This window comes from Tetrao urogallus, assembly GCF_951394365.1.
Source record: "Tetrao urogallus genome assembly, chromosome: 1".
In the NCBI taxonomy this organism is placed as follows: Eukaryota; Metazoa; Chordata; class Aves; order Galliformes; family Phasianidae; genus Tetrao; species Tetrao urogallus.
This window is the reverse complement of record NC_136813.1, coordinates 89948438-89974790: the sequence shown is the minus strand read 5'-3', so window position 1 is coordinate 89974790 and position 26353 is coordinate 89948438. Positions and strand designations below refer to the sequence as shown.

Below are 26353 nucleotides of genomic sequence, written 5' to 3'. Positions count from 1 at the left end.
ATATATAGTTAAATTTTAGTTTGTTGATATTAGGTGAAGACATCTTAATGCTGTCTCGGGAATTAGGAACGTGATTATTGTTATATCACAATAATAACTCAGTGTCACATATTTAACTTTTGTTAACCTTTGGAAGCTACGTAATGAACTCAGACCAACAGTCATGATTTCTTTTGAAAAGGCTGACAACGTTGCCTACAAAGCAGTTGTTTTATGGTAACTTTAATTTATTATGTATTTCCTGGGTAAGGACTGCTTTATGCCAATAGCGTCTTCCTTAAAGGTCATGCTCTGAGATTATTTTTCTTTCTGACATTTGTCCACATTCAGCACATATGGAAAAATTAAATTTGCAGATGTTGGTATGATAATATTTCTGAAATAGATCAAAACTAATTTGCCTAGAAATATTATCGAGGAACTGTTGTAAATGTCAGTCTGGTAGTGAAATTAACAGTTATTCTTTTATTGAGCATGCTATTCTGCTCAAGTTACCCTCCTAGCAGTTGTCAAAGTATTAAACCTGTCTGAAAACTGTCTTCGCTATTTATTATTGAAGGTGTTTACACTCACGGGAAGTTCCCAGGTTGACCACAGTGTTCAGTTTGAGATACCCGCTAAATTACCTGGAGCATTTGTATGAAGCTTCCTGTCCTGTCTTCTTCAGTTGTGTGAAGGATTTGGTGAGACCTAGATGTTAGATTATTTCAGCCTGACTGCTCAAGAGAGGAAATATTGACAGTGCTGAAACAAGTGGAAGAATTCTCTGTGATTTCACCGTGTTTAAATCAGAGTGCGAATGATGCAACTATCCACTGTCACTACTGATACAGTCCTGGGCTCTCTGTTCCAAGGCTAGGTTGGATAGGGCCCTGGACAGCCTGATCTAGTGCCTGAACTAATGATTGGCAATCCTGCCCATGGCAAAGTTTTGGAACTAGATTATTTCTGAGGTCCCTTCCAAACAAAGCCATTCTGTGATTCTATGATTCCACGAGTCTGTGATTATATAATTGCAATGTCTTGTAGATATCTTTCTGATAAGAACTGGATTGCTATTACTTAAGGGATGTAACGCAATTTCTTTTGCTTATTTTTACTTGAGTTTCTGGAATAACTAGATAGTAATCAACATAATGACTCTGGGTTTGCACAGGCTAATGGCTGATCGAGTGCTTGTGATTGGCAGTGGAGGCAGAGAGCATGCATTGGCCTGGAAGCTGGCCCAGTCCCCACATGTAAAACAAGTGTTTGTTGCTCCTGGAAACGCAGGGACAGCCAACAGTGGAAAAATTTCAAATTCAGGTAAAAAGAGGGGAAAAAGTCAAATACTGTGGCAAGCAGTTGGCCATATGGATGTGGGAATTGAAACGGAACTGACCACATTTGTATTCAGTTAGTAGAATACAACGGTTCTTTTCTGTTAGCGGCACTACAAATTATTTAAGTCATGCCTTTTTTCCAGTATGTTTTGTTTCTGTATATTAGAACTGCCTAATAAAACATCATATTGTATCTATTTTTATCCTAACTTCTTAAGATAGTGAGGATTATATGAGACTGTGTATTTCTATACCTCGTCTCTTTCCTCCTATTGTTTGCTATGCTTGACAAATTTCATTCCAGCTTAACAGTGGAAGAGAAGGCTCAAAGATACTACCTTCTTATGGACAAATACTTCAGTGTCTGCCTAGGCTGCTCAGCTAAATGTAGTTAACTCATTCACTAACACTGATTAAATTTTAGCTCAGATCTTAAGCCTGAGTTTTCTTATGAACTTCAGGTTTCATTTTTAAAGTTTTTAGTCTGCTATGATTAGTAACTTCAAAAAGTTTGTACTGATTATATATATGAAATGGAAGGCAGGTAATAAGATAGTAAATGTATAATAAAGAGAACAATGTAAACTGGAAGTGTTTTAATAACTCTGTTATTATTGTATTATGTTTCATTTTGCCCTTCATGGGCTGCTAACTCAGTTTTTTAATCATACTTTTAAGGGAGATTGAACACTGAATCTCCTATCTTCCATTTCTTATTTAGGCTTTGTAGCAGTGTTTTCTTATATATCCTTTTCCTTTTCAGCTGTTTTAGTGAGCAATCACACTATTGTTACCCAGTTCTGCAAAGATCATAACATTGGACTTGTAGTAGTTGGACAAGAAACTCTTTTGGCAGCTGGTAAGGCTGGAGTAAATTATCTTGACAGTAAAAATCAGCACCTTGAATCTTGCTTCAAAATGATGTCTTTGGGATTTGAAGGCACACACTGACTGGATTAAAGTAAAGTGCAAGAAAATTTGGAGCATCTTGTAGATGCGAGTTGCAGCCACCTGAAATTTTTGGCTCAATAGCTGTATGCTGCTTTTTGTATGTTACAAATTGACTGGGGAAATCATGCAGGACTACAAGTCAATGATGGTTACAGGTATTCTTGTGTCTTCTGCTGTGTTTTTTGCTATAAAGATTTTCTTGCAATAGTCCCAACATTGCTGCTTTATGTAGCAGTACCAAAACCATTGCTGACATTTATTGTAATGTGATATTTAAGATCTCCGTGTCATAAACAGTGAGCAGAAGTATCCAACAGTCATATAGCCACGAGTTGGTAACTGTGACACTTCTTAGTAATAGGAAACAAAATTACTGGATATTCAGAACCTTGTTTTAAGGATGGATTAGTTGTTTGAAACAATGAGAAGTGTTAGCAAAATGCTGGAATGGCTACGTGGCTTTCATTTTGTCAGAATGTTTCTAGAGAGATGACTTGATTCTTTTGCTATTTTTGATAACTAGGTATTGTTGATGACTTACAAGCAGCTGGAGTAAGATGTTTTGGACCATCAGCAAAAGCAGCTCAGCTAGCATCCAACACCAGTTTTGCCAAAGCTTTTCTGGATCGACATGGGATCCCAACAGCAAGATGGAAAGCTTTTACCAATCCCCAGGAAGCCTGTAGGTTTATTATCAGGTAAATGCTTTGGTACAGGAAACACCTTCTTTGTTGGGTTATTTATGTGCTTGGCCTTTGCCCATAATAGTTATGTAGAACTAGTGAGTTAGTGTTTTGTTTTCAAATGTTCATCTTTTCAAGTGGTTACTGAATATTGTTGAACCAATTTTATAACCAGAGACAGGAAGGTGAAGGAGCAGGGCACTTAAACAGATTAATTTTTCTGTTTTTCTGTTGATTTTTCTGTTTTCTGGTCCTCTTCCCTTTAATCATCCTCATCAGGATGGTGCTAGTTAGCCATTTATAAGAAAAAATGTGGCAGAGAAAAAGACTGCAGTAAATTTTTGTGTAAGGGTAAGAAGGGATAAAAATCATTTCTATGCAGACAGATAACAGCAGTATCTCTATAGTGTGATTTGGGAGGAACTGGCTAAATACTGATAATTTAAAGAATCTTCATTTGTCATCTGCACAGTATCTCTCTCTACATGTGAGAGAGAAGTGACTGCAGATCTCTGCAATTGCTTTGATCAGTAATACCTCAGAAATCATGGGGGATCATATGGGAGAATAACTTTTTGCTGTGGCTATTTTGGTCCTGGGTCACAGCAGTGGCTGTATTCAGCTACATTGGACTGTGCTGGTGTCACATACTCTTTGTCATTGCTGTCACATAGTTCATGTGGTATATTCTGGCAGAACTTCCCCCCCCCCCCCAAAACAAAACAAAACAAAACAAAACAAAACAAAACAAAACACAACTACATTTTTATGGACTTTGTCCAGGCTTGTCCTGTGACAGCATTGTATGTATCATGGTCACCTAGAGAAACAAGCCAACTTCTATGTCTGTAACTGTGCCTAAGGCTTCAAAAGCCAAACAGTACCACAGTTCTGCGTATTAAGCTGCAGAGAAAAGGAGCTCTGTGTGAGCCTACTTTGGCTGCTTGTAAAAATCTAGAGTTGTGGTTTATCCTAGTATAAATTATAACATGAAAAAGAGGAGTGAGGTATTTCAGGAAGTATACTAGTGTGATGAATCAGCTCTTTCAAAGGGCCATTCCGTTTGACCACAAACTGGAGAGAAATGAATGGATAAAGCTGTAGTTAAAATAAGCTGCGCTGTCTTTTTGTTCTGTTTATTTTTTATTATTTTTTTCTCTTTCCAGATTTTGTTTGTGTTCAAAAGTATGCAGAACAATTCTGGGGATACAGTGTTAATACCCTAGTTCTAGCATAGCCTTGATACGTAAGACATAAGTCAACCTTAACCTTACAACCCTAGTCAGAATTTCCATGGTGGTTAATAGGTTTCTGTAGTACATTCAAGTGTTATTAGCCTACAAATCACCAATGAATTCATCTTTACAACCCTGCGACACAAACAAAATAGTAACCCAAATCAGGGAAAAGAGGAAGACACTGCACACAGTATTAATTGACATGTCCAAGTGTATACAGTGAGGTGGTATCAGAACCAATAACAGAATTCGCGGGTTTCCAATTCACAGTCCTATATCAATGACTACAAAAGCCTGTTCACCTCCATGATAGGATAGACTGGCTACTGGAATGCATTTTTTTGATGTGTTATTCCTTAAACATTTATAAAAAGGGAAGAACATGGGAAGCATTCATCTTAAAAATGTACCTTTCATGGGATGCAGTAGAGATGCCTGAATCTTTTGCTTTCCTTTTAAAGCACAGACTTTCCTGCTCGAGTGGTACGGGCAAGGGGCCCTGCAGCTAGAAAGGAAGTGACTATTGCAGCCAGCAAAGAGGAAGCCTGCAAAGCTGTCCAAGAGATTATGCAGGTGGTGAAGTCTTTAATTAAATAGTGGGAATGCAGTTCATGTCCTTGACTAAGAACAAGAGGAACCTCAAAATTGCATCTATCAGCTTGCACATTAAGGCTGGAAATTAGCACTGCTGCTACCTAGCTGCATGTATTCGTTAGGTTTGGTGCTTCAATCTGCATGTCTGATGTATTTGATCACTGTGGGACTTTCTCCTTGTTCCTCATCCTTGTGGGTACTGGGGAATTTCTCTTAGGTTGGCTCACAGATGGTGGGCACTCAGCAGGGCTCTGTGGAGTTTGTGGCTGAACTCTCATTCCAGCACTAGGTCCCACGTTACCAAACCCCCAGCTTTTCCATTTCCCTTTTGCTCCTGGTGCCTGACAGTGTCTCTTCCTTATCTCTGAATGAGATTCTAGAAGTTTTGCCCAGCATCCCAGGATTCAGACAAGCTGCAGCTTTGCATATCCATTGTGTTTTCCGATGAAAGAAAATAAATAGAGGATTTAGTAATTAGGTGCTATGTTTATTGACTGATGACTTTTTTGTGTGTGCAGGACAGAATGTTTGGAGAGATCGTTGTCATTGAAGAACTTCTTCAAGGGGAAGAACTTTCTGTATGTGATCAATTTCATAGTTATGTGCTTTTATTCCTTGGCATTATTGCTATGTTTTGTGCATAACCACACATTTATTGTTTCAAATAGTTTTGTATGTTTGTTTTATTTGACAAATAAATAAATACGCAAGCTAAGCAATTTGATGTCATACTAACCAATTATGATGTCAGCAGAATTTTTCCTACATTATGGTGCAATTATGGTGATCTTTTTATGTGGAAATTTATCTTTTTTTTTTCCCCTATGGTCACCTAAAACATTTTTATATAGACCTTATCTTGGTAATTCTTGTTACATCATTAATTTTGTGCTAACACTTAGTGCCCATCTTAGCACGTCTTCTACTGTGGGTTATTATTATTCAATGGCAAGATAAAACTTAATAATATGTGTGTTATCTGCTATGTGACTACTGAAAAAAAAAATATTTGTGAAAAGTTTGTTTTGCATTGAGAATACCTCACACTCATTCAGGCCTTGGATTTGCAAGAAAAGATGTTAAACTTCGAACATACAAGTAATTCCATTAAGCCTTACAGTAAGCACATGTCCAGTTATTCATGGATAGTTCAAGATCTGGTTCATCAGAAAGTCATTCTTATGAGGGCCATCATTTATCTTCATCATTTAAAAACAAGAAAAAGAAAGTTCATTGAATTCTTTGTGTCATCAGCCTTGCAGCGCAATGAATGGATCCCATGACTTTTTAGCTTGAATTCCTGACTTTTCCTGACAGACTCCTAAATTAACTTCAGCCTGTGACCAGTAGTGTTAACTTCCCATGGCACAGGATGTTGTCACTGTTCCTATGTCTTGTGCCTTTCTTAACAGTGCCTGTGTTTCACGGATGGTGTCACTGTTGCCTCAATGCCCCTAGCCCAAGCCCACAAACGATTATTGGATGGTGACCAGGGTCCAAATACTGAAGGAATGGGAGCCTACTGCCCGGTTCCTCAGGTACAGCAGTCTTCCTTGGCCTGCAGTAAAGCTGATCACACTTCTGGTTAATGCATCTTTAAGGCTCAACCTTGTTACTATCACATAGGCTGAATTTCTTGTGGAGTTGATTGATACTGTGCTTGTGTAAGAGCAACACAGGGTTGAAGCTTTATCAGTCCTTCTGTAGGATTTCTTTCGCCTGTGCTCTGAGGAATAGTCTCTTTTATCTTTCACATTATTCCTAAACTCAGTATTTTCCTTCTCTATAAACTTGGAGTTTATCTTTTCCTTCTTTCCAAACTTGGTATTTACCTTTTACAGGAAGCACCTGGATGAGGAGCTATGAGATACGGTTTAGTTTGTGGTAGCAATGATATTGAGAAGATGGTTGGATTAGATGATCTTATAGGTCGTTTCCAACCTTGTGATTCTATGATTTTATGATTACTTCTAAGCTTTGTCTTGTTTTGCTCCTATTAACATCATTTGAAATGTTCCAGCAAAATTTCCACGTGCCTGAAGTCTTTGTCTTGAACATAATCTTGCATTTATTGTTAATAGTATATGCTGCTCAAGTACATTATTGGTGTGTTTTTTACAAGTACAGAAACAATCTTACTTGTATAGCCTAGGTTTTCAGTGTCTCAAACCTCCTTAAAGTTGGCCCTGTAAAGAAAGAAGGAAACAGAAAAAATTGTGTGAGATAGAGCATCAGTATATCTGTCCTTCAGGGCAGTAACACCGTAATGTGAGGAGCATACTGGGTGGGACTGGCAGTTGAGGCATTCACTTACCCCGGTCCTTTCAGGACCAAGAGCTGGTTCAGCAAATGTCATTACTGTTTGATGTTGATTATCAGGTACCAGAAGTTCTAGAGAAAATCAATGATGCTATTCTTCAACATGTGATTGATAGTCTGAGACAAGAAGGAGCAGCATATGTAGGTAAGTATGCATTCAACTGAAAATGAAGGTAAAGTTCTATCAAGATTAATTTCATTGTTTGGGATTGCTCTTGAATTCTAAATGATCTTTATCCAAAAAAAAAAAAAAAAAAAAGTGAAAAAGGTTTACTTTTCGTGGAGTATTAAGCCTTACTGATTTGGTTTATAGCTCTTCCTTTGGAGAGAACTTTCTTCTTCAGATGGCATTTCAGGAGATGTATTGTGCCTCATTTTTTATTTTTTATTTATTGATTTATTTTGTGCAGTACAGGCTAACAGATGCATTTCTTATTAGTTATAAAAAACAAAAACTTCAGCCAGAATGTGGGAAACTTCTGAACTATGTGGGCCGTTGCATCTGATTTTTACAACTGTAACATTTCAACTTCACTAGCTTGAAAATACTCAATCTGAATAATGTTGGACTATAGAACATACCCTATTTTTATGAAATTAAAACGTTTTATAACAGTTGCAAGCAGATTCTTTGTAAATTGAGGTATAATCAGTCATACTGTTCACTTCTGTGTACAGCAATTTAAGTTTTCTTAAGATCTTTGTCTTAAGAACTTTTGGAAAAGGAAAGGGGATGCTCACTGCTGTCACTGTAGGCCAACAGCTGCTCTAGGTAACAACAGCCAAGATTACATACGAGAAAATAATTTTTTTCTACTCTTGAGAGATGCAATGTGTTCTCAGCTATTTGGTAACTTTTTTTTATCATGCTCAGTAAGATTTTACAGTGCTGCAGTAAGAAATGAATGTGTGTTGAGCATTTTCAGGATGATGCTGGAGGACCTGATGCTTTGTGGGGATTAATATTTAACACTTGTTACTCTCTGGGCATGACACAATGAAAGGCCCACTCCAGATTGCTGTATGCACATGTGTGTAGCAGTAGAAATAACAGAATACCAACTTCAGAAAATGTTTGTTTCTGTCTATTAGTAATGGTCACAAGTTTTGGTTTGTTTATTTTGCCTGAAATGCAGAGTAACCTTTATATTTATGGATAACAGTACTACACTCAAGAAAATTGCAAGATCTGCATCACAATGTTTTATGGAAATTGTTTCATTGTGGAGTTTCTGTTGTTTTTTCCTTTTTCATCCTATCTATTCCATTGGATCTTTGGATACCTACAATTAGAGGGCTGTAGCAGAAGGTTGCTTTCCATTGTATTCAGTCTAAAATGAGATGCAATATTTGTCATGTTGCTGCAAGCCACTTCAGTGGTTACTGTAGAACTATTACAACTTGTGTACAACTGCTTGCTGAATCCCTGCTTCTAATTTCTTACAGTTCACAGAAATGCTTCCCTCATTCCAAAGTTTCAGGTTGCATTTTAAAAAGTTGTTGAAAAATACACATTTAAATTCATTTTCCTGATTGTGTTCTTTCTTCTCAGGTGTGCTGCAGATGGGGTTAATGCTTACCAAAGATGGTGTGAAAATTTTAAACTTTAAATGTCAGTTTGGTGACCCCCAGTGCCAGGTGAGTGACAGACACTGAGAACTTACATGTGCTTCCTTTAACTCTGACTGTTACATCACACGCCTTGGGAAATTTGCACAGTATATTTGGATTTCTGTCTTTCTTCCCCTCGATGTCCAGATCTGAATGAGAATGTCTTAGACAGTGCATGAGGTAACTTAAAATTTTAGCTGGTAAGCTTCTGTGAATTATTAGTTAAAGAATTTAAGTTAAAGAGCTGCTCCTTCCATTTTATTCTTCTGGACATAAACATAGTAGGAGGGGCATGAATTCATGTCTCTTCATAATCTCTTGTTATGAATTTCTGCTGTTTCAAAAAGCTGCTGCAAATTAGTGTTCATTACTGCTTTCCATTCTACAGATACAGGGAAATACAGTGTTTTTGGTTTGGCAGGTACAGATTTTACTCTGTTACTTGAATTTTCCCTACATTCATTTTCAGTAAGTCAGCAAAAGAAGAATTAACTTCTATCACTACGAAAATTTTATGCAGGTAATTCTTCCACTGCTTAAAAATGATTTTTATGAAGTGATTCAAGCAGCAATTGATGGCAAACTCTGCAGCTTCATGCCAGCCTGGTCAGAAAACAGTACAGCTGTGTGTGTGGTCATGGCAAGTCTGGGATACCCAGGAGACTATGACAAAGGCATGGAAGTAACAGGTAACTTGAGCAGATTATTTACTATTTTCTCTAGCCCGGTACTTGGGAAGGCTTGCATTTACCTCTTCTCCCAGAATGTTGTCCTGCTTTCCTCCATCCCACTCCTCAGCTCTTCAGAATCTACCTTCATCTGTCACTGCTTGTCCATGTAGAAGAAATAACTGATCAGTAGGATTGTTTATCTGGAAAGCTTGCCTGTCCAAAGTGGCATAGGGCCTAAGTGTTTAACAGTGTACCATTCTTTGAAGTCTGTAACTGGTTGAGATAAGGTGATAGAGTGTTATAACCTCTTGGAAAAACTCTGGTGCATCCACATGGAGTATTTCCACAAACTGCGTTGGAAATGGGGACCACAGCATTATCTGGTCATGACTGCTTTGTGCTAGCTTTTGCTTTTGCCAGAGTCACATTATGTTAGGTAAGTGTGGAGATCTGAGGACCTTTACAACAGAAGTGGTTCATTCCTCCACTGTTAATTTGTTTCCTTGCTTTGTGCCAGCCAGTCTGGGTCACTGCTGTGTAACACATAAAAGCCCCTCTTTTTCATAGAGGTTGTAGGGTTTTTGGAAAGGTGGGCATGTGGGCTTTTAGATCAATACACATTTTCTTTGTTAACTTTATCATGTTTCAATGTTACCTTAAGATTTTTTTTTTTAAATGAAAAAAAAAAAAAGAAAAGAAAACAGAGGGAATTGTTGCAGAACTATTTCTTTCCCCCTTTGCTTCTACTTTGCCAGGCCAACACAGAGAGGTGATCTTGTATCAAGGACATTTCTTTTTCAGAACTCCTGTTATCCTACATCAGCCACGCAGGATGTCGTGTTATCTTGTTTTTTCTCTTTTCAAGATTTCTGCTGCCATGTTGTCATTGCTCACCCTCCCATTCCAGTTCAGCCATTACATTAACTTTGTTTTATGAGCAGTGTTCTGGAAAACTCTGCATTTCTGTAAGTGTGAAAATGCAAACCATATAACTGAACAAATCCCCCTGCTAGGTGAGTTTTCTTTCAGTAGTCAGGCTCTGGAACTCACATTGAATCTTGCATTTTAATAGCTTAACAAACACTTTATTCCTTAGGACACAAGGAGAGGGCACTAGATTTCCATTGTGGCAAAGCCAGCTTGGGCTCAGCTTGCCCCACAGTGCTGTGGTGGTGCAACAGAATTCCAGCAAGTTTAAAGGTTACTTTTACTCACTTATAAATCCCTCTAGGCAAAAGGAAAAGTGTGTTTTGCTTTGCTTTCTCCAGGTGATGGCAGCAGTTCCTCCTCTTCCCTTATTCTCTCCTCAAAATACTATCTTCCAAAAAATCCTCTAGCAGGAAAATACACAGACACAAAATAACAAAATGCAAACCTGCAGATATTTATAAAGCATGGATTGCAAATGTGGCAGGGTATTGTGTGAAGTGGTCATAACAGTGTGGATGGGGCAGTGCCATTAACGTTAATAATTTAATATCAGGGGGAGTCCAAGTAATAAATTGCTATGAATTGTGGAATGGTTTCATCTGGAAAACCGTGCAGAAATTATTCCCAGTTACAGTACAGCTTTTCCCTGGCACAGCGTAGCTGTATGTCCTGCAGTGGTATCTAGATCCCCTTTTTTTGTTCCTGTGTGATCTGTGTCCTTACCAGCTCTCTGAAAAGGGAATCTTTGGGCCAATGGGGAGTGATGCCCATCACTGGTGATGCTGTTTCTCATAAGAAAGGTAAAGTGGGAAGCCTTGTTGTTCTTCTCCCTTGACTGAAGAAAGGACTTCAATCTTCACTGCTTTACCAACGTAGTATCTGATTTAAAATACTCAGTGTTCCTTTTGCTTTTGTAGGGCTCCTTCCAGCCAAAGAGTTAGGGCTGCAGGTGTTCCACGCTGGCACAACAGTGAAGGATGGCAGAGTGGTTACAAGTGGTGGCAGAGTCCTCTCCGTTACTGCTGTTAAGGAGGATCTGATGACAGCACTGGGAGAAGCCAACAGGGGAGTAGCAGCCATATGTTTCAAGGGTGCCACATACAGGAGGGACATTGGCCATCGGGGCATTCGACTTCTCAAACAGTCTCTGTATGTAAGCAAAGGCACTAGTAGAAGTTGATGCTAGCCCAAAGTTATATCTGTTGTTACCCTTCGTACGATGAATGATGATGATCTATGCAGAAAATGTAGCTATTGCTGCTAGCATGTCCTTTTCTTCCCTGCAGGGGTTTGATATACAAAGAGAGATGTGTGGAAGCTGTAACCAGTGATGTTTTGTTTTACCAGCTGAAAAGATCAATTGTAAGTCGTACCAGATCAGGTAAGATTAGGAAAAAGAATATTTGAATTTCCTCAGTATAGCAAATGAGACCAGAACTTTTTTTTCCCCAAGAGTTGAGTAGACAGCCTCTTGGCACTGAAACTGAGTTTGAGATATTGGGCTGGTGTCACCATGAAAAATGAAAACTCATTTCTTTCTCATTCCTCCTTATATCTTACTGAAAAGATAGTTGGCTTATCATGAGAATGATTGCACTTCTTCAAGGGTAGCTTAGTGAGCAGAATAACTCTTGGATTCATTGAATGATTTTGGACAGAAGTCATCCTACCAGCTGTATGTATGAGCACAAAACCCAAACAATTTTTAGGATGTGGCAGACAGTTACTGAACTTGTTTGCCTTTCAGAACTCTATTTGCCTCTTTACTCTCAGTAGTGATCTGTTGAGGAAAATTTCTTCTTTTTTTTTTAGCCCTTAGAAAAAGAGAAGGAAAAAAAAGAAAAAGAGCTGTTAAAATTCAACAGCACCATGAAATATATGACTTTAGGGTCCAAGCTTCATAAAGCTATCTATGATTTGTCTGTTTTGTCTTGTCCAAGAAATCATAATCTGCAATACTTGCTTGGTGCATGCTTTAGGTCTTTTTATTTCCCTTAAAAACAATCCTTTACATATTTGTATTTGGCAGGCAGTCATTCAGAAGTAAGAGGCTTTGCTGGTTTCTTTGATTTAAAAGCATCTGGTTATGATGATCCTATCCTGGTATCTCAAACTAAAGGCCTTGGACCTAAACTTCAGGTAATTTGCAACTTGACTGTAGCAAAACTCATGTTATCTCCCAAGACTGTTTTAAGTGCCACAGTCAGTTGCACCATCTGCACCCTTCTGAGCATTACAAATATATCCCAAATCCACTGCAGTAGTCAATTGAGCTTTATAGATGATCACTTGAGCAAAGTGTGCACATGTGCCATTGAGAATGTGGAGATTTGGGATATTTTGTGATGATAATAAAACATTTAGTCATGCACTTGAGGAACTAAGAATTAGAATTTCTGCTGGGAAATCCAGTGGCTTTGAGAAAGATCAGTTCAGAGAGAAACTGGTACAGAAAAGTGCTGAAATTATTACTGTCAGTCTGAGTTTAATAAATTATATGCAGAGGTAGCCTGATTATTTCTGTCAGGCCACTGGGTGAAAAAAGGATTTCTGTATTTTTTAAATTCAATAGAAGCCTTCTTGAGGTTTGATAACATTTTACTCTATAGAAGAGCTGCTTATCAAGGAAGTTATAAACCAGGCCTGTGTTCTCCATGTAATGAGGTAGCTGGACCAAAAGACTCCTTGTGGAGGGTGGGAGTGGAGAATCTCATTCCTTGTCAACTTGCAGATGAACAAAACACTGTTTAACGAAATTGCTTCCATTTTGCTGTGTAGCCCAGGGAAATCAGCGGGCATTGCAGAACAGACAGTAATGTTTAAGCAATCTAGTATTATTTATGGAAATTGCTAAGGTGTTCTGTAGGTTGGATGTCCCAAGAATTCGTAATTGACTTAAGGTACCTCTTATGCCCTATTTGACATAGTATTCCAAAATAAACAAACAAACAACCCCAAATAACAATTTATGAGTAGCATAGTTAGAATTTGAAAGAATGCTTTTAAAATATATATTTATTTTCTCTTGAAGAAAATTATCTGATTTCTCTTAATTTAAACTAGATTATCTACTAGATGTCTTCCACCTGTATCTTCTGTTGTGATGTTTATCAAGGAAATGAAGATTTCTGCTTATTTGATTACCATTTGAGTTTTCTGTATCTCCCGTCAGCACTGCTGGTTCCTACCATGTTTTGCAGATTGCACAAGCGTGTAAGAGACACGACACCATAGGACAGGACCTGGTTGCCTTGTGTGTTAATGACATCCTGGCTCAAGGGGCAGAGCCCCTCTTCTTTCTCACCTATTTTTCCTGTGGCAAACTTGATGTCAAAGTGACTGAAGCAATCAAAGAAGGAATAGCTGACGCATGCAGAAATGCAGGATGTGCTTTCCTAGGTATGGACACACCTCTTCTTTGGTATTTGAAGATTCTGATGTTAAAATGATGATTAGTGAATAGAGTTTATAGGCAGCTCTATTATATAGCATTAGAACATTTGGTTTCTTTTTCGGGGGGAAAAAAAGGGCACAAAATCTTCTTGATTTATGAAACAAGTCAGCATGGAAGCATGATTTTTGCTTTTTGGATCTTGGGTCTCATCTATTCTTGTACAAAGAAAAAAATTGCCCATGCCTTACACTCTTGAGGTGCAAATGTTTTCATTCCCACTCTGATGTTCCTCATAGCAGAGAAGTGTCAGGTAAGTAGTGCAAAATGCAAAAAAACACTTTTCTTCTTTCAATAACTTAATGAAGCTTTGTTTTGTTGAAGCTATGAGGTAAGAAACAATGAACTTTTAAAAAGTGTCTGAATATGCTGTTTAGGCTGTAGACAGCTACAGCTGTCCTGGATATGTTACCTATTTTAAGAGATGCTATGGATTTAAAGTGAATATGCTGACTGCTCGTGCTGACTGCTTTTTATCCCCCATTTAGGCAGGGAGATTGCTGAGGTGACTAGCATGTATTCTTCTGGAGAGTATGACTTGGCTGGCTTTGTGGTTGGTGCAGTGGAGCGAGGACAGATGCTTTTGGGTCTGCAGAGAGCTGATGAGGAGGATGTGCTTATTGGACTGGCCTCTTCTGGGATTCACGGCCGAGCCTTTTCCATCATAAGGAAGATACTCTTAATGTCCTCCCTGCACTACTCCTCTCCAGCACCTGGCAGTTGTGGTGACAAGACTCTAGGTAAAATATCTTCCTTCTCTGAAGCAAGCCTCCAAATGGATCTTGCATAGACATTTTCATAACTAGGTGCTGCCAAGGGTTGTTTATTAAAACATGTTTATTAGTGTTAGTCAGTCTTTGAAATAGGTAGGTCTTGCTTTGTTAGTTTTGGAGGAGTGGAGCAGCACTGTTTGCTACTTTACAAATCTTTACTGTTTGCTGCCAGAAAGATCAAGGAGAACCCATTCAGAGAATCATTCCCATCAAAACACCTAATACATTTTTTTTAAAAACTCTTTGAATTGACACTTTTGTTTGCAGGAGATGTATTGCTGACTCCAGCAAAACTGTACAGTCCATCTTTGGTGCCTGTTCTTCGCTCAGGGCATGTGAAGTCTTTTGTCTTTATTGCTGAGGAAGGGTTGCTGGAAGGCATCTCTCGAATCCTGCCAGAACATGTCAGCGCTGTCCTGGGTAAATATCAAATATGGCTCTTTCTATTTGACAAAATTTATATTCCTACTCATTGTTTCTTTCAAAGACAAGAAAGGAAGCTGCTCAAGTAATCCAAAAAAGTCAGAAGTTGTTTTGTCATGTGGCTCCTTTATCTCTCATAGAAGAGGTGTAAGTCATCTGTAACTTTATCCTTATGGCTCATCGAGGATGAGCATGTTTCAATTTGCCATTTCCTATATGTTCTCAGAAAGCCTTGAAAGGCCTTGTCTTGCACAAATTATATCTAGAAACCTCTTACATAAGCAGCACCCATAAGTTGACTGGAAGTTGGATCAGTGTCCTCTTCAGGAAATATTCTTAAAATACCAAGAATTCACATGTATCAGCTCTTGTAATATACATTACTGTATATAATTGCAGGTGGGTAGTGCACATATGCTGATCAAGTATGTTTTTCCTATCTTTTCTTCAGATGCCCTTACCTGGAAGATACCTGAGATCTTCTGCTGGCTCTATAAGGAAGGAAACCTCTCTGAGAAGGAGATGGCCCAGACATTTAATTGTGGGATTGGTGCAGTCTTGGTTGTACAGAAGGAGTTGGCCCAGCATGTTCTCAGGGATGTACAGAGACATGAGGAAGCTTGGCTGATTGGAAAAGTTGTTGCCCCTTGTCACACAGGTAAGCAGATGTCCTAATGGGATATAAAGACACAAAAATCAAATAGTATGGTGTGACTGCATTCACTTCTCCTTCTTCAGAGGGGTTTCCATTTAAGTGCACATTATTTCCTTCTAACTTGATGCAGAATAAGTTGCTGTAGCGTGATTCTGTGAGGTGCCGAGCATCTCCTGGAAGGTTCCCGCTGTCCTTAGTTCTGTAGGAACTGTTCTGTTGCAAATTGTCTGTAGTACACATTTTTCTCTTGTTATGTCACTAGGCTTAAGGCTACTTGATGCTTTCACATCTACATTTCATTATTAAATACCATGAGGAGGCTTGCTGAATGACATTACTTGAACAGTTTCTTACCTGATGACTGTCTGTAAGGACTCTTAACATTATTTAGTCTGTTATATTCTAGAACAATTAAGTAATCAACATACTTCCTTTCCAACCCTTTTCCAACTCACATGGATCCCATGTAAAGACAGAGGATAGGCCACATGTGTGTACAGTCACAGGTTGACAATAATAAGTCTTCATTCTGGTATATATCCAATGATTATGTACAGCAAGACATGAGCTGGAATTCTTCTGGTTTCTGAACAGTTTGGGGAGCAGTTTTGGCAGTCAAAATAAAGTGTCAGCACTGTCACCACCATTGTTGGTTTCATTTCGTAACATGAGAGAAAAGGAGAAGTGTAAAAGATGGGGATAATCCTTGAAAGTACTATGCTATATCTAGCCCTTTGCAGCCCAACGGGTAGAATGAACGCACAACAGTGTGATTTGTTTATTTAATTAGTATCCATTTTTGTAGTTCAGTTGGTGCTAGCATAAATTTATTGCTGATAGGTTTTCTATTAACTGAAATTTATGATTAGTGAGCTATGTGAAGTAATTTTAGAAGGGAAAGTAAGATCAAAAATGTTTTATTTTTAATGTTTTCCGCACATATTTGGAGGAGGTTCTCACATCAAAGTTGAGAATCTTCTTGAAGCTCTGCAGCTGAGCAGCCCCCAGCATCTGCTGAATAACACTGTTGTAGAGAGTCAACAACAACCCAGAAAGAACAAAGTTAAAGTAGCTGTTCTCGTCTCTGGAACAGGTGAGATTTTGTTTATCATCGCACAGAGAAATGTTCGTACAAAGGGAGGTGAATTCAACCCTGGTATAAATGCATCTACCTTGACTTTTTTTGGTAGTCTATGGAGTCTTCTGAGAACAGGCTATATTTTAACTGGCATTCAATAATGTGGTTTTTTGTACTGCTTAACAAATGAGATTTATTAGTGCATAAATTGCTTTGTCCTCTTCAATTTGTGCATTTGTTGCAACTAGAATTTTTATTAGATAAACAAAACTGAGAGTCCTTTCTCAGTAACACAGGTGCTTATCCGTTTCATAAATATTTGCTCTCTTTCCACTTGAGGCACAAATCTTGCTGCTCTCATCAATTACGCAAAAGAACCAGGCAGCTGTGCTCAAGTTGTCCTTGTCATCTCCAGCAAGTCTGGTGTTGAAGAACTACGAAATGCAGCCCGTGCTGGAATTCCCACCAGGGTAAAGGCACCTATTTCCTTTCCTCTATACCACCACCTCACACCTATTGAATCTGTAGGCCTTTAATGTAAAGCTTGGTAAAAATTTGTGTTTCACATTAGTTTCAACCTTTTATGTAGATAAGCGAGTGTAGCACAAATCTATTGAAGTCATCAGCAGGGACAAAGCTGGAGGTTCTGTCGACCTTACACAGCACTCAGTGGAGGCTGTGAGCATGTTTCTTGTCTCTTCAATGGGTACTTCAGTCCGGGTTATGAAGAGATTTAAAATAAGCATGTGCCTGCACTTGAAGGTGTGCTTTAATCTCAGAGAAATTAGTGTGCTTACATTCTACTCTTGCAAGTGCTTTGATGATTTAGATCTAAAACTGTAGCCCAAGCAGCTTACATCTGTAACAGAATCAGCAAGACTTCAGGCTCTGTGAAAAATATAAGCATGTTGTCTCATTGGCTCATCCTTTCTTAGAAAGCCTCATGTGCACAGTCAGTTTCAGTGGCACTATCTAAGAATCTCCTGCTTTTGGTCAGTAAAGTAGTACTGTGTTGTGGAAATTTTCACTGGTTTGTTTCGTAAAACTAAGACACAGAAAGACAATAACATTATGTCATCATATTTTGTCAAGTTTCTTCTCCCAGGTGACAGTGAGAGGCTGAGAGATAATGACCTCAAATTGTGCCAAGGGAGGTTCAGGTTGGATGTTAAGAACAATTTCTGTTCAGCAAGAGCAGTGCTGCAGTGGCACAGGCTGCCCAGGGAGGTGGTGCAGTCACCGTCCCTGGAGGTGTTCAGGAGCCGTGTGGATGTGGCACTGAGGGACGTGGGCAGTGGGAGTGGGGGGGTGTGGGCTGGTGGTTGGACTGGGTCATCCTAGGGGTCTTTTCCAACCTTCATGATTCTATGATTCTATGATAGTGTAGAAAGTAGCTTTTGAAAACACTGAACAACTTGCGATTTCAAATGCAGCCCACCAGGAATTCTTCTGTCTAGTGTTTGATGATTTGGAGCAGTTATCATATTTGTACAGCTATGCACAGATGGCATTAAATGCTGTTAGAGGCTCTCCATCCATTAAAAAGTTTTCAACAACTTCCTCAGCAGCTGAATTGGATCCACATTACTTTTTTTTTCTGGCAGTATAAAGACTCTGGCAAGACAAAGGAGAAAAAAATCTACATGGTGTCAAAAATCATTCACATTTTCCTAGGTAAGAGCATGACAGCTCTGTCAGGACCTTATTTGAATGTCTTTGTGAACAGTCAGGTATAGTCAGGAATCAACACGTATTTGGGGACCCGGAGATAAGTGGTTGAGTAGAATTAAAACTTCACTCCTCTTCTTACATGGAATTTCTGGTCAGCTTGTTGTCTTCTAGATGAATACATTTCCGTATGGAGCTACAGACTGACTAATGGTGATGTTGATTTTACTTCAGTCTTTGGCCAGGCATTCTGGAGATGTCCTCCTTAATTTTGTCTTTTCCCTTGGCTTTTCTTAATGCAGATTTTGTATGTATATTACAGCATGCTGTGAGAAGCAGCCTGTGTTAACTAGCAAGCGATTGGGATGTTTCCAGGAATGCTTGTATAAATCACAAGTATCCAGAATAATGTGCAAGTTCATACCTCATTAAGTCTTCGAGTGAGCTCGAATGAATATGTTTTATTTTTTCTTTGTTGCTCAAGAAAATACTCTCATTCACATGAAGTTACTTCTTTGGTATTCTTGCTGATGTGTTTTAATGTTTTAGGTGATTGATCACAAGTTATATGGGAGTCGCTCTGAATTTGACAGCACAATTGACCGAGTTCTTGAAGAATTTGCTGTTGAACTGATATGTCTTTCAGGATTTATGAGAATATTGTCCAGTCCTTTTCTCAGGAAATGGAAAGGTAAGAAATTACAACTCTGTAAAAAAGAAATTAAAATGAGATGCTTGGGCTTACCAGAATTACACAGTTGCAGTTCTTCGTCTTTGGTTAAATCTCCCTCAGCCTTGATGACACTGAGGATTGGAATGTAAGTCAGTGGGGCTGCCACATGCTTCCTCCATTCATTCCAGCCATCAGCTCTGACTGTGCACTGGCAGTGAAGTGTCCTGTGCCGGCACAATTACTGACAGAGGGACAAAAAGCAATGTCACGGAGTTTGTATATCTTCTTGCTGGGAAGAAGAAATGCCTGTGGAGCAAGCAGAAGTTTTGTTTTCTGTGCAGGTAGTGTAACCATCTTGTTTTCCCAGGAGCTGTGCTGGAGAACCTCTTTTGGCTTTTAAACGTGGAAATGTCCCGCTATGTCGTCCTGACTGCTCTGCTGTCTGCTCTTTGAGCTCCTGAGGTGCTGAATGCTGTTTTGAAGTGGTGGTCACGTCTCACTTTTATTTTCAAAGGAAATTCCATTCAGATTGATTTTTCTTTTCTCCTCTCACCCTGATCTCTAGGGAAAATTCTGAATGCTTCCCCATCACTTTTCCCACCAGTCAAGGCTGGAAACGCGCATCAGCACTCCCTTCCAACTGGATTCAAAGTCACTGGCTGCGCTGTGCATTTTGTCCTGGTGAGTGTCCTCTTTTCTAACAGTGATGAAAAGGAATTTGTTTTTTTTTTTTCCCTCCCCTTTCTGAAGGCAGAAGAATGAAAAAGTGGTAAGAATGTATAGAGGTCTTAGGGTTGTTTCCAGTAAAACGCGAAGTTTGCAGGAATTACTTTGCACAGCTTTACTCTTTGTGGCCCTGCTCCTTCACCACATTTTGCTTCCCTTGTTTTTGTCTTTTCACTCACTTATCTGTGGTTTCTCAAGGTCCTGCCTTTTTCTTTCATATCACGGACATTACTTTTTTCCAGTGTCTCCTCACCACAGCAAGGTGCCCTCCAAGTCTTCTAGCCCATGTCTATCCCCACTCTACTCAGTACATGCAATGTATGCATTCCTAATGGAGGTGGCCCTCTTACGTACTTACAGCCTCTTGCACACAACTGTGGTTGTGCTTACTTGAGGTATCTCATGAGACTTTCTGTGTCCTGTCTTCATCATAGAATCACAAAAAGTTTTGGGTAGGAAGGGATCTTAAAGCCCACCCAGCCCCAACCTACTGCCGTGGGCAGGGCTGCCACCTACCAGCTCAGGCTGCCTAGGCCCCCATCCAACCTGGCCTTGAATATCTTCTATAACCTCACTGACAATGCAAACCAGCCTTTTCTAAGACTTCTTCCAATATCTCTGTTGTAGGAGGAATCTTGTCCAAAAGCAGTAATCCACCAGGAGCCGGTATCTGTGAAGGCAGACGACACTGAGGAGATGCTGTCAGAAAGGGTTAAGGAAGCTGAGTGCCGGGCTTTTCCCATCGCCCTGCATCTAGTGGCCAGTGGGGCAGTGCAACTAGGAGCTGATGGTAAAACCTGCTGGAAACAAGAGAGGCATAGTCTGTGTCTTCAAGAAGAGAAAAATGACTTCACTTCCTCTCTGGTGATGCCAGAGCCACAAGAAAATGATGTGGTGTAGCCAGGTTTTCCTTTCCTCCTTCCTTCCCGCCATGTGCTTCTCTTTGCAGGTGTATTGATGTTTCTGGTTTTCATTCTGAGCTATGATCAGTTTTTCTGGGCTTGCACATTTAGTTACACTTAGTTTTCAAAACTGGCTGTGGGAGCCAAACTCATTTCAGATCGTGAATTTCTATGTTCTGCAGCCAGGGATGGGGCATCCACAACTTCTCTGGGCAACCTGTTCCAGCACCTCACCACCCTCTCAGTAAAAAATTTCCTCCTAACATCTAACCTAAATCTCCCTTCTTTTAATTTAGAGTCATTCCCCCTTGTCCTGTCACTATCACTGTGTAAAGTTGGTCTCCCTCCTGAATATAAGTTCCCTTCAAGTACTGGAAGGGCACAGCCAGGTCTCTCTGAGGCTTCCTCTAGGTTTATCATGCCCAGTTCTCTTAACCTTTCTTCATAGGAGAAGTGCTCCAGTCCTCTGATCATTTTCTGTTGGAAGAGGGTGTGAGATGGTGTTTCAAGCCTCAGAGGAGTCAGTGAGGCCATATAGGAGAGAAGATGCCCTGCTGGTCCCATCCAGTAGGGGCAAGGCCATGCCCACAACTCTCAGACATCTGTGAAGCTGCTGAAGCCTTGTGCTCCCTGAAGCTGTGGCACCACCACCCGCTACTGCCAGTTGGGTTTCTCCTGCAAACTCAGTGTGGCCAGCGGCAAGCACCTCCAGCTGCCACTGCATATGATATGCCTTCACTCTGACCCTGGTGAGGATCGGAGGCAGCTAAGAGCCAAGAATAAAGCAGCAGCACTGGACATCAGTCATATTTTCAGTGTTTGCATTGGGAATAATCTATATTCATATATTCATTCTGGATTACTGTCACCAGCAGGGCCTTTGTGGAAGGGTAATGCAGAGCACATAGCATTCAGTAATTCAGCCTTCAACATGGTGAACTTTGTCCATCATCAGGAGTTCAAAATTACTGCTGCAATCCTTTTGATCTGGTGTTGTGCCTTTAAGTAGGCAAAAGCGAACATGGAAATTACTTTTGAAATGAAAATCTCTTTGTAGGCCCTTTTAACAAACAGATGTGTAGTGAGCTGCCAAACAGAAGAGCCGATGACCAGCAAGGCAGGAGCTCTTCAGAAGGCAAAACAAAGTGAAATAAACCGCCCTTCACGGATTTTATTGCAGTGTAATAGCACACAGCAAACATAAATCTTAACACTTTGCCCTATTCCTGGAAGGCACTGCACACAGATGTTCTCAGAACTTGGTGTTAAAGCCTCTGTATCTGGTGGGGTGGAAAATAGATTAGAAACTGTTAGCAGATTTCAGGCATTTTTTCTTCTTCAATCCATGAAATCAGCAGGACATCCCCAGCCCGACTTGCCATGTAGCCAGAGCTGACTTTCCTGGGGAGAGATCACTAACAACCATTGGATGCAGTGAAAAAAATAAAAGTAGTTGTTCTGGAATTATGCATCCTGTACTAGTAAGGGACATGCTGTGTAACTGCTGCTGGCTGTGGCGGGCTGTTTGAGAGCATGAGCCAGCTCCATTCAGAAACTCCTATTTATTTATTCATTTATTTAATTAGTGTGTATCTCAGTGGTGTTTCAGTGGAGGAGGAGAGAGGAGAAAGGGGAATTCCATTTCTTGCTGCACGCTGTGCATTTATGTACAGTAATCTGTATTTGTCTTTTGCACTTCAGCAGCAGGAGCAAGGAGCTTGATGTAGGAGAAATAGGAAGAACTGTAACGAGGAGAGATGAACAAATCTTTATATATATATAGTATATATATATTTATAGTTAATATTTATGATAAACATGTTGCTTATTTTGCTGTTGGCCTGTAGTTACTTCATGTTGTGTATTGTTTGGAATGCATAGTAAGCATGATGGATCATGTTTCAAACCAAACAAATAAATGGTTATAAGATTATAGAATGCAAGGTATTGTGCTCTGTAGTTCTCCCTGCTATCACCATCGTATCAAACAGCTTTCTCCAGTGGAGTTCATGGCATCCCTCTGAGACTGGGAGTGGTTGGTAGTATTTTAATCTGGTAACTCAGGTCCACTTCACAACAGATTTTCATTTTATGGATTTGTAGAAATGCAGATAAGTGCTTAAATCCCATTTTCATCAGACTTAGACAGCAGAATACCTCAGTCTTGCTCAAGATGTCTCTGATTAATTGGGATTTTGAATTTGGGGTTGCTACACTGTCTGCTTTTGGCTTTCCTGGCACTGATCAAACTGCTTTTACCAATGTTACAATTGTTATCTGTGCAATTAGTGACAGTGATTTCACCCCTTGCAAAACAAGTAGTACCACTGAGAGTTAGAATTTAAGTACGATATCTTAAAAGCTGTGCTGTGTCATGGCTGATGCACTGAGTTTGTGCAGACTGGATCCCAACCGGAGCAGGATGCTCCCTGCACTTTTACCTTCTCTCTGCAACAGGCAGATTTCAATTTTTCAATCCCATTTGCCTGGGGGATGACCCTTCTATGGAAAGGTAGACTCGTACAGATAAATGCCATGCTGAAGCCTCAGCCTTTATTCTTTGTCTTCTGTGGCCAAATTAGATTTGACCATGTAATTTTCCTCTGTATTCACCTGAGTTTTATCTTCAGTGACAAATGATAACAGGAATATTTTGTCAGCAAGTTTCTTTATCACAGACCATCTGCCCATAGCAACAGTAAGGTCACAACACTCTGGAATTTCACCTCAATCCTTGCACGTCTGTAACCTCTGAAACTGATTTACAGTTGTGGCATGGCAGATGAAGACAGATTCTGCTTCATAAATCCCTTCTTCATTTGATACCCTTGGAAGGGAATTCCAAGGAAAAATACTGATACATTCAAATCACTAACATTATTAGACTTTTATTTCAAATCCAAATTGAGATTAGGACACAGAAGAGAAACTGGTTTTCTCCGAGAGTAGTTCTAAAGAGTAGACAAGGAGCTGGAAGCAGATGCTTCTGGTTTATATGGAAGAAAAATGATACTTCTAGCAAAAAAAATTAAAACATTTTCACAGCTATACTAAAAATTAAAAAAGAAAACTGAGTGCATTTTCACAATAATTCAACTGTGAAAAATACTTTACTGTTTTCACTTATAACATTCCCTGGGTTTGCATCAGCATTATTTTAGGTGAAAATATCATTCCTAGAATACAGGCACTTAACTTCAACAGAAGTTTTAAAGAACGTCTCACAAGCAGAGAATGCATTTTGTATCCAGTCCTAATTCCCTTTCTGTTCAGGCCAAAGCAGGCTTTGCTCTTTTGGCTCTGAACAGATCTCTGAGAGGAACTCACATATGGATCGATGGGGGAATCCCTGAAGGCAAATGGTCAGCAGAAGTTTAATTCTATTTTGTGTCTGACTGAGAGCAGATTCAATATTTGAAGTCAGTGGATATGGCCAGAATCTGGGCCTCTTTGTGAAGAGAATACAGCCTGTGTGTTTTTCAACTGTGACCTCCGTTTTGACCAGTGGATGCACTTCAGCTGCCACATCCAAGGATCTACTTCCAGCAGATCTTGCCGGCTTCGCCCACCTGCACAGCCCCGCTGGCAACGAGCTGCAGGGCAGCAGGGAAAGCTCGATGCTCTGCCTCCTTCACCCGCTCAGACAGGGTCTCCACTGTGTCACCAATCTTCACTGGAACTGCCTCTTGGAAAATGATTGCTCCAGCATCAACCTCCTCCTGTAAAAGCAATAACCAGACAGTTGTGCGGTTGGAAGATGAAAAAGAGGAGCATGGATGTGTAACCATTACTGGAATCCAGCTGCTGCAGAGATTTGTTTGTCATTACTTTATTGCAGGAAACATGAAATGAGGCTAAGGTGAGGAGTACAGAGAATATGCTGACACACAGGCCTGTGAGGAACTGCCAGAAGTGTAGGTTGCAAAGAAAAAGGAGAAGTGAATATCAGGTCTGCTCCAGAAAACAAAAGCCGTGTTAACTGAGGACGTGACAGACTGGATATTGGGCCTAGCGATGCCATTTCAATTCAGAAAAGTGAATTAGCCAGCTCTGACATAGAGCTAGACCACAGGACTGGCAGATCTCTCTTTTGCATGTTAACGAGGCAGAGCTTGGCTGTTTGTTTGTGCTTCTCATTGCCACACAGGGAAGAAGCGGTCACGTTATGGAGCAAGGAATGCAATTCTTCTAACTAGAAAATGAGAGAAAAACTTTTTTTTTTTTCCAAGGGAGAGCCAAAGTCATGAAAACAGATACCAGGAACAGTGGAAAAAAGGCTGATAATCTGAAGTATGCAGTTGAAGACTGGAAAAGAGTTACTGTCAACTCTGATAACCAAACAAGATGGAAAAAAATCTCCCAGAACTGATACAAAGTACATCTTCCATGCTGAGAGATCTCTGGCATTTGAATCCTCAGTTTTTGACTTTTATCAGAGGGCTGGAGCACTTTTCCTACGGAGACAAGCAGAGAGAACTGGAGGCGCTCAAGGCCAGGTTGGATGGGGCCCTGGGCAGCCTGAGCTGGTGGGAGGCAACCCTGCCCACAGCAGGGGTTGGGGCTGTGTGGGCTTTGAGGCCCCTACCAGCCCGAACCGTTCTATGATTCTAACATTAAGTTTTTCTGTTTCCACAAACACAGGATTACTTCTTAACAAATCTAAAATTCTTGTGCCGCTTCCAATGTTTTTGTTTTGTTTTCATTTTTCTTCTTCTTGAAGGCAACAAATAAGGAAGGCTGTATGATAAAATATAAGAAGTTAGTACTGTTCTCTAACAAAGATTTTAGGGTTAGTCAAGACATAATACAAACTATTACAGCCTCTGCAACAGCTGAACTGGCAGCAGTGAGATACTTAAGGAAGAAGTTAACTAAGGTAAAGTTTTAACTCCTGTATAGACTATTCATTTCCAGTTCCTTTTCCAGGGACAGCAAATTAAAGCACTGTGTTGCCTAATAATGTTATGAATGAATGAAGGAGAAAAGGCAGTCAAGCAGGATACTGTAAGGAATTTCCACACAAGCTCCAAGGTGAAAATCTTAAGACCTGTCAGTGATGAGGGCTGGAGGAAGGAAATACTTACAGCCACGAAGTGCACAGTACAGCCTGTTACTCGGACTCCAGCTTCCAGCACCAATTTGTGGGCATTTGCTCCCTTAAAAGAGGGCAGTAGGGATGGGTGGATATTCAATATTTTTCCTAGAAAAGAATAAGTGAGGTCATTGCCTTTTAGCATTCAGACTTCCAAGTATATCAATAATCAACAGAGGAACAATACACATCTGCAAAAAAGATTTTTCTACACACTGACTTTTGCACTTATGCTTATTTTTTAATATTACTGCCAGATAACCAACTGAAAGCATTTCAGAATGTGTTGCCATTTCAGAAAATCAAAGACAGCAATCAGTTACAATGAACTCCACAACTAAAGCATAGTTCTCCAGTGACTAATCATCAATATACGTATCTTTTTTTCCATTGTTGTCCTTTCTCTCCTCATGTTGTTCTCCCTCTTCTTTCATCACAAGCACAATCCCTTCTTACAAACTCAATACCCCAAAGAAATTTGGTGCAGCTTGAAACTGAACAGACTCCTATGACAAGGCAAAAATTCTTTAGCTCAGACCTCTCCTTCCCATCTGTTTTGGCTTAATGAAAGACAGCAGCTGCTAACAGAGGAG

At 39.9% G+C, this 26353-nt stretch overlaps 2 protein-coding genes across 2 annotated transcripts in view; one reads left to right on the top strand and one right to left on the bottom strand.

Moving 5' to 3' along the window:
- Positions 1–1160: 1160 nt before the first annotated feature.
- Positions 1161–20666, top strand: LOC306957922 (trifunctional purine biosynthetic protein adenosine-3-like; the record flags this gene model as incomplete). The annotated part of the gene is made up of 21 exons (XM_079549272.1): positions 1161–1305; positions 2086–2181; positions 2797–2971; positions 4656–4767; positions 5307–5366; positions 6201–6326; positions 7168–7252; positions 8660–8745; positions 9239–9407; positions 11237–11468; positions 11606–11700; positions 12349–12458; positions 13520–13718; positions 14259–14510; positions 14811–14963; positions 15418–15624; positions 16571–16714; positions 17039–17169; positions 18917–19058; positions 19606–19721; positions 20394–20666. The coding sequence occupies 21 exons, from the start codon at positions 1161–1163 to the stop codon at positions 20664–20666; spliced, it is 3108 nt and encodes a 1035-aa protein (XP_079405398.1).
- Positions 20667–24204: 3538 nt separating this feature from the next.
- The window catches only part of GART (phosphoribosylglycinamide formyltransferase, phosphoribosylglycinamide synthetase, phosphoribosylaminoimidazole synthetase), a gene marked incomplete at both ends in the record, with an annotated part of 28464 nt that continues 26315 nt past the window's right edge, over positions 24205–26353 (bottom strand). The window contains 2 exons of the mRNA XM_079549494.1: positions 24205–24387; positions 25753–25868. Coding sequence (XP_079405620.1) covers positions 24205–24387; positions 25753–25868 — 299 coding nt within the window. The remainder of the gene's footprint in view (positions 24388–25752; positions 25869–26353) is intronic.